Source organism: Pungitius pungitius, chromosome 14 (genome assembly GCF_949316345.1).
Source record: "Pungitius pungitius chromosome 14, fPunPun2.1, whole genome shotgun sequence".
In the NCBI taxonomy this organism is placed as follows: Eukaryota; Metazoa; Chordata; class Actinopteri; order Perciformes; family Gasterosteidae; genus Pungitius; species Pungitius pungitius.
Window position 1 is genome coordinate 11,795,275 of NC_084913.1, and position 20,956 is coordinate 11,816,230.

The 20,956-nt window shown below is 45.4% G+C and overlaps 1 protein-coding gene across 1 annotated transcript in view; it reads right to left on the reverse strand.

The window, feature by feature from the left end:
- The window catches only part of stard9 (StAR-related lipid transfer (START) domain containing 9), a 33,157-nt gene extending 12,423 nt beyond the window's left edge, over positions 1 to 20,734 (reverse strand). The window contains exons 1-21 of the mRNA XM_037486461.2: positions 20,479 to 20,734; positions 18,719 to 18,788; positions 16,543 to 16,656; positions 8,798 to 8,914; positions 8,677 to 8,709; positions 8,506 to 8,567; positions 8,301 to 8,413; positions 6,466 to 6,608; positions 6,219 to 6,286; positions 5,950 to 6,047; positions 5,608 to 5,832; positions 5,136 to 5,233; positions 4,968 to 5,045; positions 4,719 to 4,796; positions 3,842 to 4,021; positions 2,847 to 2,898; positions 2,404 to 2,529; positions 1,784 to 1,866; positions 1,478 to 1,539; positions 681 to 874; positions 21 to 492 (exon numbers count right to left, since the gene is read on the reverse strand). Of these exons, the coding sequence (XP_037342358.2) occupies positions 21 to 492; positions 681 to 874; positions 1,478 to 1,539; positions 1,784 to 1,866; positions 2,404 to 2,529; positions 2,847 to 2,898; positions 3,842 to 4,021; positions 4,719 to 4,796; positions 4,968 to 5,045; positions 5,136 to 5,233; positions 5,608 to 5,832; positions 5,950 to 6,047; positions 6,219 to 6,286; positions 6,466 to 6,608; positions 8,301 to 8,413; positions 8,506 to 8,567; positions 8,677 to 8,709; positions 8,798 to 8,914; positions 16,543 to 16,656; positions 18,719 to 18,788; positions 20,479 to 20,525 (2,513 nt within the window). The 5' untranslated portion in view covers positions 20,526 to 20,734. The remainder of the gene's footprint in view (positions 1 to 20; positions 493 to 680; positions 875 to 1,477; positions 1,540 to 1,783; positions 1,867 to 2,403; positions 2,530 to 2,846; positions 2,899 to 3,841; positions 4,022 to 4,718; positions 4,797 to 4,967; positions 5,046 to 5,135; positions 5,234 to 5,607; positions 5,833 to 5,949; positions 6,048 to 6,218; positions 6,287 to 6,465; positions 6,609 to 8,300; positions 8,414 to 8,505; positions 8,568 to 8,676; positions 8,710 to 8,797; positions 8,915 to 16,542; positions 16,657 to 18,718; positions 18,789 to 20,478) is intronic.
- Between the last annotated feature and the right edge of the window lie 222 nt (positions 20,735 to 20,956).

Sequence of the window (20,956 nt, forward strand, 5' to 3'; positions counted from 1 at the left end):
GTTTAACGTCGTGTGTTTACCTAAAGATGGGGGTGTTATGTGGGTAAAGCCGAGACAGAATATCCGCAGAGAACGAGTGTCTACGCGAAGCAAACGATCGTCCTCTGAGCGCTGTGGGGGAGCCCAGATCGGGAGACTCTGGGCTGTCGGGTCCCGGCGGCAGGGCCCTCTCCAGCCGCTGCAACTCCCTCTTAGCTTCCAACAGACGCCGCTTGCGGGCAATCCTCTCCAGCTGGTAGTGCAACTTTTTCCGACGGATGCGGCTCTCGGAGCGGCAGAGGGCGTGATGCTTCAGTAGCTCCTCCTGCACCGCCCTCTTCCTGGCCCGTATCACCACGGATGTTCGATCTACCACCAGACCGCACGCGGGACTCGCCACTCGCTCCGGGGTCGGGATCGAGGGGATGAGGTCCGTCTGAACTCCAGACTCTTGGGTGATTCTCTGCTCTACGGTTGTCAGGCGCCGTTTCTCCTGAAAAATCCACTGCTTGACTGTTGGGTGAATATTTACAGAAGGAAATCATCAGGTGTGGATATCGGACTAATGAAGTGATGAGGATTTCAAATCATTCTGAGGTGCTTATCCAATATTCTATACAACAATCTTACATTTTGGCAGTTGACAGTTATCATGAGCACTAATCTTGTGTGTGTGGGTGGACAGAGGACAGAGGACACACTCTCACTGTGCTGCTGTTGGAGGTGGGCCTGCTCCCTCTCCAGCTCCCTCTCAGCCCTCCTTTGTTCAGCCTGAATCTCATGTCGCAAACTCTCCACGTAGCGCTGCTGCTCCTCCACGCGCTGCCTCGCAGTGGGCTCCTCGGTGGGGGAGGCACCGGCACCAAGCTGGTCTGGGAGCTTCACATCTTCGACACTACAACACAGGCACATAGAGGGAAGGTAAAGAGGGCAACTGTGAAGAAGAAAAAAAGCAATCCAAAAACCAGAGCGTAAAATAAGAATTGCTTTACCTCACCGAGGCACAATCTAATGTCCAGAATAGTTAGCAGTTAGGTGGTGGCGGGTGTGAAGTAAATTAAACTGTTGTGGGTTTTCAGTTCAGCGTCTCAGTAGTAACCAAGCAACGGCTGAGCCTGTTCTGTAAACAGCTAAATGGGATGGTTGAGGAAGGTGGGGGCAACTGGAAACGCATGATGCATCCCAACAACTGAACTTAAAGACGCATGGAGCATTGACCTATTTCTGCAGCATAAATATGACACATTACATAGCCCTAATTATCAAATATGTATGCAGCATGTTGGCAGAATAAGCTCTGTGCACAGTACAAAGTATACTCAGGGTGACAACTATAGGCCGGATAAATGTATCCAACTATATTTAAAAATCCTTATACTAAAGTTCTCAAGTATTCAATACATACAAGAGTAAACAAAGCAAAGTATACAAAACAATTTGAAATATTGTGCTAGTACTTTTTTGCCTCATTTTTCTGTGAATATGTTTTTGGTTTTACCTGTGGTCCAAGGTCATGGGGCAAAGGTCAATGTAGGTGCAGGTCATGCCACCTTCACTTGCCTGAGAACAGAGAGAGGAGACCAAATTTGACATTTCCAAGAAATATAGAAAATAAACATCACAGCTGTGCTCAGACCAAATATATTGCAAAGAAATGAAGTAAAAAACAATATTGTGGATCACCAGCTTCACAGTATGTAAATTACAGCATCTCATGCATCTGCTGTGATAAATACAGTATAATCCCCACTGGCATCATGAACAACAGCATCATCATTTTTATCTCGAGGTGCGCGGCACCCACCCGCCTGCGTTCCCGGAGGACGGCTGCCTCGGCTGGGTGGTTGAAGCGGAACTTGTGCACTCCTCCCAAGGTGATCACTGTCCCTGGAGAGAGGAAATAGCTCTTTCATCTTCATGAGTATGTGGTTCAGCGCAGGAGGTATACTATGTGTGTGTCTATACGTTTACCCTGGGGGAGAACGTTGAAGTTTGTGCGCACGTGTACATCAATAATCAAATTGTGTTTATTCACTGAATGTTAATAATAGATATGATTTATATACTTGCATAGTTCAACAATCGCTGGCCTTTTTTTATAGTATACCCAATAAATAAATTTACACTCTACACATTCATTATCTCTCTAGGTGGTTGTTTTTGGGCAGGAAAGGCCACCATTGTGGTGCATCGACAATGAAATGTGTAATTGTAAAAAGAAAAACATTATTAAGATGTTCTCAGTTTCTTTCACTTTTCAATGCAAGAACAAGTAATAATGGATAAATCGCAAAATCAATCATGATTGAAACCTCATCAAAACATAAGATCAGATATTCCAAAACAGCCTGTTCGGTTTGACTACAAAACGCAGCGGGAACCAGACAATATGAACCAACTGGTGGGTTCAGGACCGGCGCTGACCTTGAGCCAGCCTGCAGGGTTCAGTGACCTCCCGGTCGTTGAGCGAGCAGACGCAGCCCGGCAGCGGTCTGAGCGTTACCACACCTCCGTGGTTCTCAATCACACAGCTGGCACCGCCCTGCACAACTAGGAAAGAAACCCAGCCGCACATAGATATACTCGTCTTCTAAATATATTCAACGTGCAGTACAACACTCCGTTTTATGGTATACAGTAGAATGTCATATTGTGAAACTGTGCATATATTCTGCCATGTTTTATGTGTGTTTTGTCTAAAAAGCTGCCGGTTTGCTGTCTTTCTACCCTGCAATAATTCAGGGTGTAAGATGCCTTGAGAATTTTCACTCTTAGAAGGTTTCAAACAGTCAAGAAAAAAAATCCTATGTGGTTTTAAAAAGTAGCAGCTGGATGAGGAAAGATGGAGATCAATAAATAAATAATACCTATTTGTGGTTTTTCAAACGGATCCTGAGGTCCTATGTGGGTAAGTCCTTCCTGTTAGAAAAAAGGCATTGTGTAAACATGGCAGTTCAATTTCAAATCTACATAAACAAAAACATGATGTAATCTGAATATAAGCTGGTTGTCCTGGAAAAAAACAAGCAAGTGGATATAATGTTATATAATGATTTTACACAATGGTCTTATGATAACCATTGACACTTCTTATCACCAACTTAGCCGACAGTAAAAACGTAATTTGTTTACTTTGAAGTCTTATCCAATAAGATTATAGGCTTTCTTATGTGGCGTCAAGACCACATGTGTTCCCAGGTGGCCTCGGCTCTTCACATGGAGGGAACACTAATTGTCAGGCCTAAGGGTATGCTTGTCATTGTCAGAATGAGGACAGCCTAAGCTCCCCGGAGTCCTAGCCGCAGAGCTAAGAGCCTCTCATCCAACCGAGCTTTATGCAATGCAGAAGACAAACGCGTACGGAGACGGGAGATCGACAGGACAGTTGGCAGGTAGAGAGAAAAGAAAAGAAAGTAGAAACGCACCTTTTCTCAAGAGTTTTTCTAGCAGAACAAAGAGAAATAGTGGGGGGTGGGGGGGGGAGAGTCTAGTGGAAAAAAAGGAGATTGGTTAAGTCAGGACAGATGACGCATCAGTAACTTTAGAGTTGAAGAAAAGTAGAGCAAATGCAAAGAATGTCAGTATGTAAAAGTTTGCAATGTGTTGTTCAAAAGAGTGATGCGTCACTGGGAATAAAAAGAAATGCACAAAGAACAAGACAGTAAAAGCACATACACAACAACACCCGCCACTGCAACACAACACTCTACATAGCAGCATCGAGTGCTGCACTTATGATAATCAATCAATCAATACTCAACAAATGGGTATTCCAAAAATCACGCTGCACATAATTTATGATGATGAACAAAAAAAGAAAATAAAAACAAAATATGTCCCTTCATGCAGACAAAATTCATACCCTGAGGTGATAGAAGACGACTCCGGTGCTGAGAACATCTCCATCGAGAGCCACCAGGTGTGGTCGGAGGGAGTTGATGAGGAACCCGGCCCGGTCCCGGTTGACGTCCACGCCGTACTGTTCCAGCAGCTCCTTCTTGTCTCTCCAGCTCGCCGACCAGTCCTTCGTCAGCTGCTCCACCTGAGGAGGAGGGGTGGATGAAGACGATGAAGGAAATGCAAAAAACGCGGTGAGAGACATACATTTTATTACTGCTGCGATTTCAACTACAAACTTGAAAACAATTATTTTCTAATTCTAACTGTGGAACCTAGTATGTTTCTAAAGTTACAAGTCTGAAAAAAGAAAAACTACAGTGACAAGATTTATACAAATATGTCCAGATTGTTGTGATATTAATCTGCGTGGAGGTGAGTGGATTGCTGTTTATGGAGCTCAGTACAAAATTTACATTTGCATTTACATCCACAGCCCTCACTGAGAAGATTGCTTTTCTAAAAAGAAAGATCTTCATCAAGTCAGAAGAAAACAACAAATAGAAGATAACAATAATAATATATATTGGGAAACATTTTTTGGGCCAACTGATCTTTAAGTCCATTTCATGCACATCTACAAATACATCTGCATATATTTATACGGTTTCTAATACCATGTTGCCTGACAAGAGCCTAAAATTTAAAAAGAAATTTGGGATGACGCGTCGATCAACAGGTAGGCGACGTCAAAGATGTCATAGATAGTAGTCATCGCTTTATGCGAGGAGCTAGATCCTCACCTTCTCAATAATGCTCCCCTGGATTCTTTTTACGGTGACACTATGTATGAGCCGTGTGTGTGTGTGTGTGTGTGTGTGTGTGTGTCAATGCCGTGTTACCTTCAGTTCGTTCTGATGAACAATATCAGAAAGATTTCCATCCCTCTCATCGCTCAGGGATGGACTGAGATTACGCTGCTGTCAATCGAAAGGGTGAAAAATAATCAGTCAACATACTGAGCAAAAGCAAAAACGTGACATGCGTTACAACGCCGTCAATCCACCTTTACCATCCGGGGGATTAATGATGTCACAAAGACACACAGAAGGGAACCCTGTAGGGGCTCTGATGATAAAAGGCGCCCGTACCATTTCAAAGCTGAGCAGCATGCTCTTCAGCCTGTCAATCTCCTCTCTCAGTTCCCGGATCAGACGAACGCTGGCATCCTGCACACAAACAGAAAGTTCACATAAGCCAACTAAAAACGATTGGATCAAACGTTAAGTCTTTGCATCGGTCTCCAACCAACCACTGACCTCATTGACCCGAGGCTTGTTGATGATATTTTTGGCATGGCCGGCATAGCGCAGGGTGCTGAGGGTCTCGTTGTAGCTGCTGGAGGAGGGTGAGACGGCTGCGACACAAACAGACACACAGAGAAAATCATGAGAGAGTTAAAAGGCCGTCCCAGTGGTTTTACATTACATGAAACTACTTCCCCAAGCCAGCCAGGTATTAGATTACATACAAAAACATGGAAAAAACCTTGCGGACATTTATAACAGAGAATGAAGAGTTGGTTCACATTAAAAATAGAACGACATTTTGTTTTTTCCCTTTTTTCCCCATGCTTGCCTGTAGGGCTTGATATTGATATTAAACCCTACAGGCAAGGGTTTGGTTAAAGCTTAAAAGATGAACACATGCAATCTATGCAGCTAATGAAGGCAAAACCGGCCGAAATCCCAGAAATACACCTTTCACAATGCTGACATCTGCTTCACTTACTTGCGATCATGATGGTCTTCGAGTTGCCCCCAAGGCTGTCTTTCAGCAGCCAGGTCAGCACAGAGTCTCTGTAGGGGATGAAGCAGTGCCTCCTCCCCCCTCCTCCTCCTCCTCCTCCTCCTCCTCCAGACAGGGAGCTGCTGTGGCTTCCCACCGTGCTGCCGTCCCCCTCAGAGGCCATGCTGTTGATGCTCTGACAGCTGCTGGACATCTGGGAGTTCTGTGCTGTGGAGGCCAGTGCACAGGTTGATGGACTTATGAAGCGTGTTTATGAAGAGACAGGAATGTTCAGAGAAAGTGTGGCAGTCCACGCTAGATGTCATTGCTGCCGTCTCAGTTTACCAAGAGCGGATATGACGATGCCCAAAGTGACGAGCGACTTGTTGATGTTAGAGCCCTCCGTCAGTCTGTCCCTGCAGTAGTGCGGGTCGGCTCGCTCGCTGTCAGACACAACGTGAGGTTCATGTCACTCGCATTGATTAAAAACACAGACTATCAAATAAAACAAATTAAAAAGTGTGGAATTGAACATTATTTGAAATCCACTAGGGGGCAGTTTAGTCAATGACTGACTCACAAACACACACAACAGAAGTAAATATCGGTTTCACCTCCCAGCCAAGTCTACCAGGTTAATCTTGCTGACAGTTTCGGAGGGAAGGTTATTTTCTAGGTGTGCCTTTGGAGAAAAGAAAAGAGTAAATCAGACGGAGACTGCAAGTACTGACACACGATGCGCCTGAAAACAGATGCTGACAATAAAAAAACTGCAAAGGACCAATAGTTGGCAAACACGAGAAAGGGGACCATTAGCAGAGCGACCGATTGGCCGGTTCGAGGGCCGGGAGAGATGCTGACCTGTGTGTACTGGATGGTGAAGATGGCGTGCGATCTGCTGCTGGCATCGTGGTTGTGAGTTGCTGCGGTGATTCGGTTGGCGATGCCTTGCTCCAAAAGGTCCATGGCCTGCTTGCAGTCTGAGACCACGTGCTGGGACAAGTCTGAAGCACATAAACCAATAGTGGTCATGTTTTATATCAACCTCAAAATCTGTGAATTTACTGAGGAGACGTTTGTGTGAAATTTGTGATGAAAACTGTAAAACTAGTGCATTTACATGGTTAAGTATCAAGATGCACAAGATACAACAGTTGGAAATTTGAAAGATGAAATTCTACAGACTGTTCTTGAAAATATGTGATTTTAAGGCTTTTGTATGGTTGAAAGAGGGATATGGTCACACTATAAATAAAACATTGGCTATCTGCCACTTTTTGTGCATGTGATGTGCAGCGAGATGGATCTGTGAAATGTAAACTGAAAATGCCCTTAAACTGTTAACACCAAAGCACACATGGAAAAGACCGTGAGGCAAATATATATATATATATATATTTTAAGATATATACATATATTAAGAAGGACAAAAAAAATAAACGTGACAACATGTCTCATCAACGTTTGCTCCTGATGGAATGATTGTTTAAATAAAAAGTGCAACAATGCTCGGCTTGGAGGTGTGATTAGACTATTTTAAGAAGCTGATTAACGCAGGCACACACAGATTGGCGGGGAGGTGCTGCACCATGTGGTTGGTCATTCCTCGTTCTAACAAGAACATTTAACATTTATATCATTCAAAAAGAATAAGACAGTGACACACTGTTTGATGGACAGAAGTAAAAGCTGGAAGCATTTGAAGCGCTCTTTGGGAGAGCTGCAGTGTTCTCCTTGGAACCTTAGAGGAAATGACTTCACTTCCTCTGGTCCACTGGGACTTCTCCAGATACTGACAATGAGTGGATGTGGGGCTTTAAATCACACTGACGCAGCCGGATGAGAGGGAGAGAAGGAAAGAGCAAAGGGGGCTGAGGGAGAGGAGACTGAGGGGAGAAAAGGGAGAGAGAGAGAGAGAGAAAGTAGGACAAGCTAAAAGAGTCTTGTTTTGGAGCCAAGACCACAGACTGTACTGCAAAATCTTTACCAAGAGAACTAAATTCACTCCCCGACCATGTACCATGGCGTCTTATGAACTAAACTTACATAACAATACATGAGCTCTACTTTAAATGCAGTGCGGAACATGTTGCACATCAAAGTCCATCATTTGACTACATGAGGTGTATGAGAGTCATCACATTGCCATCTATATTTGGCACCAGTGTGCCATGTCTAGAACCCACTTCCACTGGTGCCAGGGGAGGAATATAGACAGTTGTCTTTTAGAGCTCGACAAAAAGCCAAGCACCCCGTTGTGTGGTCGTGTGTAAAAGTGCTTTGAGCCGATTCTTCGACTACGTAAATTTGATTGTTTGCTTACGTTTTAAACAGCGCTCGTTGGACAATCGGTGCATCGGAAGACACACAATGGTTATTAAGACCATTCATTTAAAATATGCAGGTGACCCTGAACGTGTGAGATACAGACACAGAGCGGACAGTGCACAGATATGATCTTATTTTAAGATGGGAATTATCTTCGAAGGGAAATGAGCATTTGAACCCAGTTGACCTGTGGTTAATGATTAATAAGAGAGACGGACAGAAAAAGACAAAAAGCGGAAATGAGCTGGTGTTTTTTGAGCTCATCATTTCGTCTAATTACAACTTGAACTCTGGGGCCACGTTTGATTATTAAATTGGAATGATACCTACCACCTGACCGAGATGCAGGAAGGTAGCTGAGCACTGACCTTGGACATAGGGCCCTTTCTCCGGGTGCTCTCGAACCCTCAGGGCGGCCCTCTTCTTCGGCTCTCCTCCTCGGAGCAGGTCTCGCACACGCTCGTTATAGATCTCCAGGAAGCTGCAGGGCCAGAGGGACAACACACTGCTATTGAACCGAGTCGTACTACAAAAAAGGAGAAACCCAGAATCGGGCATTTCTAAACACAATACCTGATCTCCACTCTGCTTGAGTTTTGCTCATCAGGAACAGTGTCCTCAGACCTGAAGAGACCCTGCAAGGAGAGGAGGTTTGCAAATGACTTCGCACTACAGCAACGGACGCTCAAGCTCCCGCCTCATGGGTGGGTTCTCCACATCGAGTCGTACAATCCCCAGACGTACCTGACAAATCCGAGGGGTCAAGCCGACGGAGTCCTGACATCACACAGAAGGAAAAACATTGTTACACGTGCCCGGGGATTAAGCGCACAATGCCATGCAGTGATTTCAGTGTCCCCCTCACCGGCGTCCCCATCATGGTGTACGTCTTCCCGGATCCTGTTTGTCCGTACGCAAACAGACACACGTTGTAGCCCTCGGAGGCGCCGGACAGCACCGACACGCCCAGGTCCTGGAACACCTGAGGAAGCATTAACAAACACACCCCCTGGATCAAACATACACCAAAAACACTGATGTAGAGAGACCCATTAATAACTGGGTGGAGTCAAAAAATGGCTCGAATAATTAGAAAAGCTTTGATTGGGGACATCAAATAACCATGTGAAAGAGAGAAGCCTTTTCAATTAGAAAGGACCAGGAGGCAGCGCTGCTTCCTGCTGAGGTGCTTGGGTAAGGAGCAGGGAGCTCGTTGCTCGTCTGGGTAACCAACAACTCTGCAGAATGCGTGTGTGAGAGAATCAAATGCGAGGGAGAAAAAAAAAAAAAAGACTTTGGGGAGTGACTGGGTCAGGAAAATAAACGTTGGGTGGCGAGGGGCGGGATCAGTCCCACTAAAAACAATCAACAGAGGCCTTTTGTTTTCCTTGTCTGACTGTATTCCTGGGTCTGGAGATTATTGGCACTGATGGAATCTAACACGAGTGTCCTGCTGCTAAATGCCTACCTCAACGGCAATTTTGAGTTCAGTAAACTGGTTCGAAAAATCAATTTGAGGAACACTTTTTGGCTGATGTTGACTAATCGTTCCTGCTCTATATTTGGCACCAGTGTGCCATGTCTAGAAACCTCTTCCACTGGTGCCAGGATAGGAATAAGGACACAATTCTCTTTCGGAGCTCGACAAAAATCCAAGCAGCAGGTTAGTTTCTGTGTAAAAGTATAAAGCGAACTTGTTATTTTCCCCTTGGTATCTTCACACAAGCATAATCTGCAGAGACTTATCTCCATATGGTCGCCAGTCAAGCGTCTAGTGATAAGAACTTAGCATTGATTAAACACCTGGCTGCAACGGACACATTGTGAAGGATGAGCAGGTGTTTTTAGGTCATAAGCCATTGATCATTTTATCAAGTAATCAAGGAATCTAATGGAAATTAAGGAGCATTATGAGAAAATTCAGAAAGAAACCCATCTGTTATTACTTACATTTTCAAAAAGAGAACTTTTTGCAGACGATCTGCAAATTGACATTTCAGTTTCCACTTCAATGTAAATGTGCTATAGTTCGATAGAGATTTTATTGATAGTGTCTGGGCAGGTTATTACAATTTAGTGGCCTTATATATATTATCATTTTTAGTAATCGGCCTGATATAGGAATTGTTACAGACGTACATACATGTGTTACTGGTTAGACCTACAGCGGTGATACGTTGTTCAATACCAAATAAACAAGATGGAGTTTCATCAGAAGAGCTCACAGGGATGTGTGGCACCTCAGGAAATCCAAAAGCTCTACATCAGACCTGAGACACAGCACATTTCCCACAGAACCATAACACACCTCGGGAATCAGTGAGGGGTCCACTACCCCGCCCCACCCCACCGCCATCCGAAAAAGACTCAATAGTCATGTGGTTGTTCTTAGGAGGGTGTTAATATACATCCGCCTTGAGATTTTTTCTGAGTAAAGAAAAATACACTGACGTCTTATCGCATCACCAGCGATAAAGCATAGAGCTTAAAGCAGGGAGGAAACCAACACCCGAGACTTGAGTTTACACTGTTGACTAATGATTGTTTGAAATATTCATTAATATGAAATTACTTTTACGCTCAATCCATTGGCTGTCTGGTCCGTCAAAACTTCCCATTACAGCTTCACACGCCAAGTGAAGAAATATGATTGCAGGTAATTAACTCATAAGACGCAGAAGCAACAAAGAAATCTGCAACCATTTTAAATGTAATGTATTTTAAGCCTCCTGACAATGAACACACTAAGCTATTTACCAAAAGAGCTGTACAGATGAATCAATACAGAACAAAGCGGTTAGCGGCAGCACATCAAACACGCGTTCTCACTTTAAACTATTACTGCGTATCCAAGCCCACCGTGTGCAGACAACCGCCACGTGGAGCGGCTGAAAGTGCTGCCACAACAGCTGTGACCTTATAAACCAGCCGTTCCTCCTACGTAGGAATCCACTTCAAAACGAGAAGAGTCCGTGTTGGAGCTAAACTGGAACTGAAAATAACCGGATACTTTTTTTTTTTTATACTTTAAGGTTGTATCGATTAATTGTTTTGTCCAAAAAGAAAGTAGTAAATATGCACTATTGCACAATTCCCCAGAGCCTTATTCAGATAGCTTACTTTATCAAACAAACAGAATGCTTTGGTCCTTTATTGCTGACAATGAAAAGTAATAAAATCCCAATGAAAACTGTTTTTTTGACAACTGACGTAACAAGTCCGTTATTTCCCCAGCTGAAAAATAAGCCTTTGTGACCAAAATGTCATCACTACACTGTGCATAAGCCTGGGCAGAGTGAACCGGTCATTTAGACAACTGAGCTGAGCCCACAATTTTCCCGGGTAAAAAGAACATATAAACCGTGACGTAACTTTGACCTCATAAATAGTGATGTGACAAAGCGTGCAGCCCCCCGGGGTGCAGCCCACCGAGAGCCGCCCCCTGCCCCTCGGCTGAATGGAGGCTTAAACGTGAGGACAAAAAGCAGCGCCGCCCCCGCCTTGTGCTCACCCTACTATTCAAAAACAGGCCGACAACCTGTCCCCCCTCAAAGACAGAGAATCAATACAGCGCTTGTTCAAATAGACCCTCTTAAATTCACTCTTTGGGGGCTAGGACAAGGCTGAGGGTCCCTGCGGGCTTCGCACAAAGAGCAGGAACTTCACTTCGACTCTGAACTTGAACCTCTTTTGTCCCTTTTCTTTTCTGGTTACTGCCGTTTTGGTTTTTATCAAAAATCGGAAAAATGCAGATCAAAACAATAGGAAGCAAAAGGGTACATAAACTGCTAGTGAATTTGTACGATCGTTTTGAGCAACATCAAAACAGTCTTGTTGTTCGTCACCACGTTAAAACCTAAACATATCACCAGTTTGCAGTCGTGTGCCTAGGACATGAAGGCCTTCTGCCACAACCCACTTGCACGGTTTGCCTGCAGTGGGGAGGTATTTTTAGACGAACAAAGCAGCTGAGGTGGGAGGCAGATTGCATTGTGGGAATGGAAATGTACTCCAGGATCAAATGAAAGCAGCAGAAAACCCGCCTGGTGATAAAGAGACTGGGCCAGAGGCTGGTGAGGTCGCCTCAAAACACACCGGGGACGGACAAAACACAACGTTACAACAGGAAGGCGTCCTCATCAGCACGCCGCTGCACGTGTGTGCCTGTGTGTGTGTGTGTGTGTGTGTCTCCCTGCTGAAGCCCTTTAGAGGAAACAGATTCCACAACAAAGACTAAAGCGTCGGAGTTGGCTTCCCAACCGAACAAACAATTTAACAATGAAAAAGGAAGAGCAGAATATAGATTTCATTCTTGTACATGTTATTGAGTTCAAACTCGTCCGGTCAAAACGGAGAGAAAGGAAAGAAGAAGAAAAAAGGCTTTAGTGTTGGAAGGGATGGGTGGCGAAGGGGGCGGATTCAGGAGACGTTGGCTAATATGCACGGCATGGAGTACACTGCTGTGTGTGTACAGCAGGAGGTGCAGGTTAGGATTCAAACATGACCTTTGGCCTCTCGCCAACATGAACCAAATAATCAAAGAGAAAAACGTCAAAGGCTGCTGCTGCTGCTATAAGATAGGAGTTTTTCTCATTATAATTGAATAGATTATAATCCAGGAAGATGTTAATACGAGGATGTATTAACAGAGATATTTGGCTAGACAATATCTGCAAACACAGCACACCACTATCACCCATTAATTGTCAGATATAGAGATAAAGAACCAGCAGGTCAGTGTTGAACCAGTACAAACGTATTCTGCCACACGTTATACATCGCAGAGCCTTTTAAGTACAGCAGTTACTTAAAAGAGATTACGTAATCATAAGATCATAAGTATTTCATAAGATCACATAGTCCAATGACAGATTTCAAAAGGAAAGTAACCAAGTTGGACCAGACCTCTGAGGAAAATGAGGTCTTCAGCTGGGTCTCATGCCAGAGATCCGCAGGGTAATACAAATGTGAAACACATTTTTACCCCCCAAAGTGGCAGCTTAATTCTTGATCTGGTGAAAGGAGAGAAAGGCAACAACGTGGGTGAGGAACGTTGAAAAAGAGAGGACAGCAGGAAAAAAAACCCTGTAAATAATGGTGTAACGGCTCTTTAGCGATACAAGTGCTGTAATCACTGGCTGGAAAATACCGATTGCTGGCCTGGTTTTATGTGGCCGCCTCTAAACCCTGGAGGAGCATTTGTGTGTGGAACACGTCGTCAGGGGCGATGGCAAGAGGCCAGGCACAGTTACAGCGAAGCACTTCTCCACATGTAAAGGCTTCAGCTGCTTGGCTGACTGAGATTGTACCTTGCAGAAAACACAGACTCGGGACTGCACTAAAGAAACAAGTGCAAAGGGAGACGCAACCTTCTCCCCGATACGTTATCCAAAACTAAACTAAAACTTTTCAACTCCCGGAAGAAGGTGTCCCATCCTTCTCCTCGCTGGACAGCTGCAGAAGAAGCCCGTCCCACGCTCCCCAAGCGGGTCACACAAACAGCTGGGCCGTTTGGACCCGGGGAAACAAACTGGTAAACTTTCTCCTGACTTTCCGGGTTAAAGAATCAGAGGAGAAACGGGGAGGAGGGTGTGGCGCCGATGACACAGACGGGGGAGACGGGATCATGTGCCGGAGGACGAGACACAGAGGAAGCGGAGGGGTTCAACAATGCTCTCGTTTGTGACCGAATTTGTAGGTCAAATTAGGATGGGGGGGGGTGTGGGGCGCAGACCAAACAGAGAAGCTGCTCTTCATTACTCAGGACCCCCTTCACATGGGCACGCAGGACGGAGGGGGAAATAAGAGAAACATCGGGAAAGAGAAAAAGCAGAAGTCAATGTATGAGTATTCGCCCTTTTTGCCACCCGAGGAGGGGCTGGGCTTTATTGAGAAATACACAACACTGTGTCTGGAGAGAGTTTGAGGGTGTGCTGCTCCTCCCCCATTAGTGGTTAAAGGGGCCAAATCACAACGCTGGTCCCACAGAGGGGTTAAAGTGGGGCAGTAGTACTAGTATTCGGAGTGTGTGATTTGAGGGACCACACCCATAGTATCAAACCGGGGGGGTGGGGGTGGCTGGACAGTGGATCAAACATGTGATTTATAAAAGACAACTTCTTCTGAAATTTGGTGAAGATGTTGTAAACAAATATGGGAGATAAAACATGACCCCATTCCTAATAAAGTGATCAGGATGATAATGGATACAGCGGCATGTTTTAAGAACAAAACTCTTAATTGAAGAGTCCACTCTTGTTGCTTTTCCTGTGACCACGCGGTGGAGACCTGGTATACATTTCTCCTCATACATTCTATTCGGCTTCCTGTTTGTGTTCAAACCGGCCCACTGGGCTGTGTTGGGGGGGGGGGGGGGGGGGGGGGGGCGCGAATGCGTGTCTGCAGGATTCTCCTCATGCACAGAGCGGCTCTTTATCTCACCAGTCCGACGTACCATTGACACACAGACCTAGAAACACTGTGAGAGCATATTCACATCTCTCCCTCAATCGCAGAGGGAGGAGGGGGGAGGGGGGGGAAACCCCCCATCTAGCAGACTCCTTTGGGCAATAAATCCTCAGCAGTGACGTCTTTGCGCTGAGATTTAACTGTGAAAAATTACTTTGCGAGGCAGCTGTGCGTTTGGGGGGGGGGGGGCACAGCAGATCCCCTTTCCCCTCCTCCTCCACCCGAGGAATACACATTTGCGCTCTCTCCTGGAGCCTAATCGGATTCTCTTGCCTATCCCCGTCTCAATCCTCCGCTGCCTTTTCCCTTCACCGTGCGTCTTACTGTCAGACGCAATAAACAAGCAGAGCGGTTTGTGTTATTATAAAGCCAGGGGGCGGGGAGGCTTTTTATTAGCTAAATGTATAGCCCTAAAACAAAGGACGCCTTAAGACAGCTGGCTCCCATTAAGGATTACATTTCTCTTCCAAATGTGACTTCTTCTCAGCTGGCAGAACCCTTCCCCCCTCTCTCTACAGAGCCTTCTTACTGGAACAAACAATACACCTTAAAAACGGAGCATCACAAACCATGTTCATTTTTCTCGTGGGAAGCGTCCAGCATCAAGAACGCGACGGCATCTGCACGCCCCAACATCACATGACAGCGGCATTTCGGGCGGAGAGCCTCACTAGTGTTGGGTGTAAACGCTCAGTGATGCGTGGACCTGATGCCCTGAGGGGCTCTGGGTGAGTTGGGTTAGGTCCGCACTGGAAAAGCAACAGCTGAACGTTCCCCACATCTCAACCCCCCCCCGCCACGAGCTCAGATTGTCTTTAGTCTCACGGGGGACCGCGGCGTCCCTCTTCCTGGTCCCAAAAAAAAAAGAGAAGCATGCTGAAAGATATTTTAAAATGACAAACTATGAGAAAAGCCAGTGCTGGCAAGAAAACATCAACTCATTAATGTGTTAAAAATACACAAAACGCTTAGATAAGAGAGGGGGGAAAAAGCAACCCCTCACTTGAAAACGAGTGTCTAAATGTAGTGAGACCACAGGAAATGTGGGAAATTAAATCATCCCGTCCCAACATTGCTGTAAAAATGCCATACGACACAAACGCAGCATCTAGCACGGTGTCTTCAGAGCCTTCAGAGAGACGTCATATTCAAACACATTTGAGTGTGTGATGTGTGATCAGTTAGCGGCTGACGTGGTCTTCTGCGAGATTCTTATTGTTAAAGAGCCCGTTCTTAGCATTCGATGGTGTCCTTTCGCCCACGGCCCGGCTCAACAGAGGAATGTCTTGTGGCGACTGGGACTGGACACAATTCTGCTGAGGAAAGCCAAAGCCGGCAAAGAGAGGATTGAGAATAAGAGCGGGCCGTGTTGTCCGTCGCTCTGAGCAGTGTGTGGGCCGCCGTCACAGCCGGGCCTTTCTCCAACGCACACAAAGGCATCTCTGACCAGAGGGACGGTTATTGTATAGAACAATGAAAACTCTATGGTAAGTACCAATTAATAACAAGAGCTCTACATGAATTGGGGTGGGGCAGATTTCACTGTCATGGACCTGCAGAAAACGTTCTCTTGATCCGGAGCGCTTCTCAGGTTCCAGCGAAACCCTCGACTCAAGCGAGGACATCTAATTGTCCAATCGAAGCTGCGGCATGAAAAGTGAGTTGGGTCTTCTGGGTAACAGATAGAGCGGATATCATATCCCCCCCGAGTGGCCATCTGTGTACAAACATGCACAACACACACACACACACACACACACACACTTACCTACCTACAGGTTGCGCTGCACAAAAAAAACTCACTTACTAGGACCGACGTCTATATTTAACAAGGAAATGTCAGATTAGGAAAATGCCACGTAACCACAACAATTATGGTGCCCCCCCACGCGCATATCTTCAAGACAATCTGTCAAAGCACTGTTTATGTTGCCATCTTTCAGGAGGAAGCACAGTAGCAATCAGAGAGCGGGGCGTACTGGATGTGAACTCGGATGTTGTGATGCACCGTGGAGGGGCCCCTTTGCACGTTATTAAAGCTACGCCCCGTAGCACGCAAATGTGAAAATGATGGGGATTTTGTCATAGTTCGTGCAGCGAACCACATTATTGGAATAGTGCTGTGGGTTTTTAAGGCATTACCTCCTCCTGCGAGGCATAGTGAGGCTCCGCGGGGTCCACCGACCAGTAGCAGTAGTCAAAACAAAACTCCAGAAGCTTCTCCCTCGAATCTGCAGCACCATCGCGTCCATCCAGCTTCAGGGAGGAAAGCAGAAGGGATTCATTGTTATTTTACTTTTTTTAATGCTCAAATGATCCAATAAAACGTAACATTGCATACACAACATAACAAGGCTTGAAATGCAGCGTAATGACCTGGGCAAAAAATTGAAATATATAAATCTACACCTGTGCTACAGCTTCTGCTTATTGAACCGCTATGGACTGAAATTGCAAGCAAGTTGTTTCCATTCATTAAAAACGCAATCACTGCTCCTCTGGTTCTCTGGTCGCCTCACTGCATTAACAGTAAACACCTTTTTGCTTACTCGCAGTCAATCCTGAAATGAGGAACAACGTCACAGTCAACAGTTCCACTGGAAAAACAGAACTGCGTTGGAGCATTTCCTCTAAACCTGGAAACTGAGCTGTATTCATCTGCATCCACTTTACCTAAAACTCACCCCCCCCACCCATCTATTTGCATATAGAGGAGTTAATTAAGAGTTTAAAAAAAAACAACGTTTGTGAGGCTTTACCAGAAGAACAAGATGTATCGTAGTGGCATTGAAACTTCTGCTCTGTGTTTCCAAAAAGGAAAGAAAACGATTATCTGGAAGCAACACTTTGATGTTTTCTTGTCATGTAACAGATTCCGATGCAGTTTAAAAACCACTGTAAGATGCCGCGGGGCTGTCGCAGCATCGTTTGAATTGAGAAAAGTTCAATGTCGTGCTTGAGTACACTTCAGTGGCAGATTCATGCCGAGGAGAGGGCAGAGGAACGGGTTATTTTCACGCTGTTGTTCCTTAAACCAAGAAGTCAGTCAATGAACTAAATGATGAATCCAATTAAGCAACATGCAAACCTCCTTTTCTTCATTTGAATGCAGCATCAAGCAACACTAAGCACCGGCTATCCATTTTGTTCACAGCATTGGTTTGCTTAACCCCCCCCTCCCAGCATATTTAGAAAATTTGACAATGGCCGTGTATTGTAAAGGATTAGGCAGGAGCAAGATCAACCAAAGGAAACTCTATGAGCTCCAACCGAAGCCCTGAAATTGTTTTATTGTTTCACACTTTTTAATCAAGTTCAGAAGCGCTTTAAAGCTCGTATTACTTGCGGTTTGGTACTTGGCTTTACGTTTATTACCCTTTTTTTAAACTCCTTTTTATCTCTCTTGTTTTTCCATAATGGTCCCACTTTCCATAAATAATCCTTCCCACAAGACTCCCATGAGCCCCTGCAAGGGCCTTGATCCTTTTCCGTGGCGGGGGGGGGGGGGCATATGTGGTTCGTCTCTGTCACATCATTTGTAACAGATCCTCTCCTCCCCCTCTCTCTCTACACATCAGAACTTGAAAACATAAACAGAAGCTCTTCAAGTTGAGTGGTAAACTGACCCTATCTTTGGGCTTTTCTAGGTCGGCTTCACTGGTTCTCATTAGACAATGGACATTTTGATCTATGACCCTCAATGAGGCTTTTGAATCTACAGCTCGTGGTCCCTTCAAAACACACAAAGCTGAATCATGCCAAAACCAAAACAAACATTCACAAAGGAATATGGAGCTTTCCGCAGCTCAACCAATCAGGCAAGTCAATTTGGTCATCTGACATAGCAGGTTGGTAATTTAGATGAGTATCAGCTTACAAAGAATGTTTAACTGGCATAATTATTTTCCACCTAAACGAATAAGAAAACAAAGAAAGGAACCAGAAAGTACCCCTTTCAGCCAAAATACACAATAAACTCTTTTCACACCATTTTCTTTCAAATAAAACACTATTAATAACACCGGGGCCCCATGGTCCCTGGGAAAAACTTTAATTCAACACCAAAACAATACATATTCCAGTGTGTAGCATCTGAAGTCTTCTGTAGACGTGTTGCTGTTTACATTGGGGTTCAGAGTGTCACCGTGCATGTGTTTGGCCAATAGGATCGCTTAAATCAGTGTGTGTGTGTGTGTGTGTGTGTGTGAGCTCAACATATATACGAGAACCATAAAAATAAGCAGGAGTGCGCTGATTGAAGACGCACAGAGTAATGACCATACAATATAATGTTCATTCAGAAGTTCATAATCCTCACCTTCACATTTTTGACCCTGATGACCTTGTCTTCCACCTGAACGGCGAGCCTTCCTTCATCCGCCCTCTCCCTGCGTGCAAGACAAGGGTAAAGACGGAGAAAACATTGAGACACGCTTCAGATAGAGAAGAGAGGGTATAAGGGGCTGCCATCACTGCTGATCAGTGTCTCCCCCACACACACACACACACACACACACACAACAAAAGGTTTCACTTGGATTTGACACCGTGCAGTTACAATATTAAACAGGTTTTCAAATATTTTGGCCAATGCAGAGGCAATTGAAAGGGTGGTCAGGTAGATTTAGACCACTTGACTTGAGGCTGTCACACTTGGGTGAACACAATGAGTCTTTGTGGGCGCGCGATACATGAACAAATCGCCAACGACCTGCTTAAAAACAGGCCTTCAACTACTTGACCAGAGAAATGACGACGGCGGCTGTTTCCACAAACTTGAGCGCGCGTGCAGCCTTTGTGTGTGCGTGTGCGTGTGTGTGTGTGTTTGAAACAAGGTCAACTCAACCATGTGTGCTTCAGCAGCTGGATCGAGCACGTCTGATGCAACACACGCAAACCTGGAGGCAATCCCAACGTGTAAGTAGAGCACTAGGACCTCCAGGAGCGGTAATGGTGACGGCGCTTGGTGCCTGTGGTACAGAAGCTCCTCGTTTGTGTTGAAATCCTCTCATTTTGGTGGTTGGCGATGGAAAACAGTAAAACCAGCATGAGCACTTTCCCAATCAGCCTGACGTATTGGTTTGCCCGGGCGAGAGGCTTCTTGGGGGAATCCTAAAAACAAAAAGGCCACACACTTCTGGGAGAAATGTAGCTGAACCAGTCTGAGTGGTACCGGTATCTCTTCCAGCAAGCCCTGCTTCAAATACACACGTAAGGAAACCCATCCTTCCGAAGAGAGAGGAGGGAAGGGAGACCAGCAGGATTGGAATCTAGGATGCAGAGATTTGCATGACAGTGTAGATTATTTATAAGAAATGCTGTTGTTATGCAAAACACCAGGAAGACTGGTTGAAAGAATCATTGTTCAGCACTTCATAGCCTGAATAATGCTTTGTGATGGCATTGTCGTAAGTACCCCTGCAAAAAAAATCCTGCAGTAGTTTAATTGCATTTATGCTTTATATGGACAACAGCCCATATGTTGTAGCAGTTTATTTTGTTCAGGGCTGCCCCTGTTGATCCAAGTCCTACCACCGCCATGTGTTATTCTGCTACTTAAACGGCACATTTCACAGCACTATGAAATGGGGGGGTAAAGTTTTCTAATAAATGCCTCACTTATCAAACAGGGAAGCCCTTGAAAGTATAAATCAGCTCATTTGAATGAAGCATGTTTTTTATGTCAAAAAGGTTTTTGGAGTTCATGATCTGATTAACAGAATACATTGTGGTACCCAATTGTCTTAATGGTTGTTGTGTGAGGATAATTGGCTGCAGTGAGCACTTTGGAGCAGCTTCTTCGAACAGACCTCACTAGTGACAGCCTCAGAGGTCAGAGGTCACGATCCACCACGGGAGATTCAGCTAGGTAACCGGCTAGCTAACGTTAACTTTAATTACTTCGGTTAAGCAAATTAACTTGGTACTAAAACAAAACATGTGGCACGCTACTGGCATTACAGCCAGTCCCGTTGCTGTAAACATGTCTGATGTAAATTAGGCAGCTACCGTTAAGTTGAAACAGCGGAATAGCGTCCGTTGACGTGAGGCTTGATGACCGGTGACGTCAGGACTTACCTCGCGCTGAGCGGGCGCACTCGCACGGCCACTCGAACGTTGGCCATGACGCCGTCCTGCCGCCGCGACGCTCACCGGGCGACTCGCTGCGAGCGGGAGGGAAGTAACGGCTCCCGCGTCGTCGCCATCGCCGGGTCGTCTTGCATTTTAAATCCGAGCGGTTGAAGGAGCGGGAGACAACCGGCCGGCCAGCCGCTGGTCAGCTCATGGGCAGCGGGCGCGGGTTCGACCTCCGCCTGCGACTAACTGACGTTAAACTCCCTCCCGGAGAAGTTGAGACTTCCTGCTGGACGGAGAGGGAGGAGAGATGCTGCTGGATCCTCCTCTTTTCTTTTTTGCATGTGTTATTATTTAAATACGCGTTTTACTTTTTCTTTCACTGGAGATTATATTTTGTTTTGTTGGATTAGGATCTGATTTTGTGGCAGTGATGAGGCCATTATGAAATAATGCATTCGGCAAAACAATGACAAAAAGA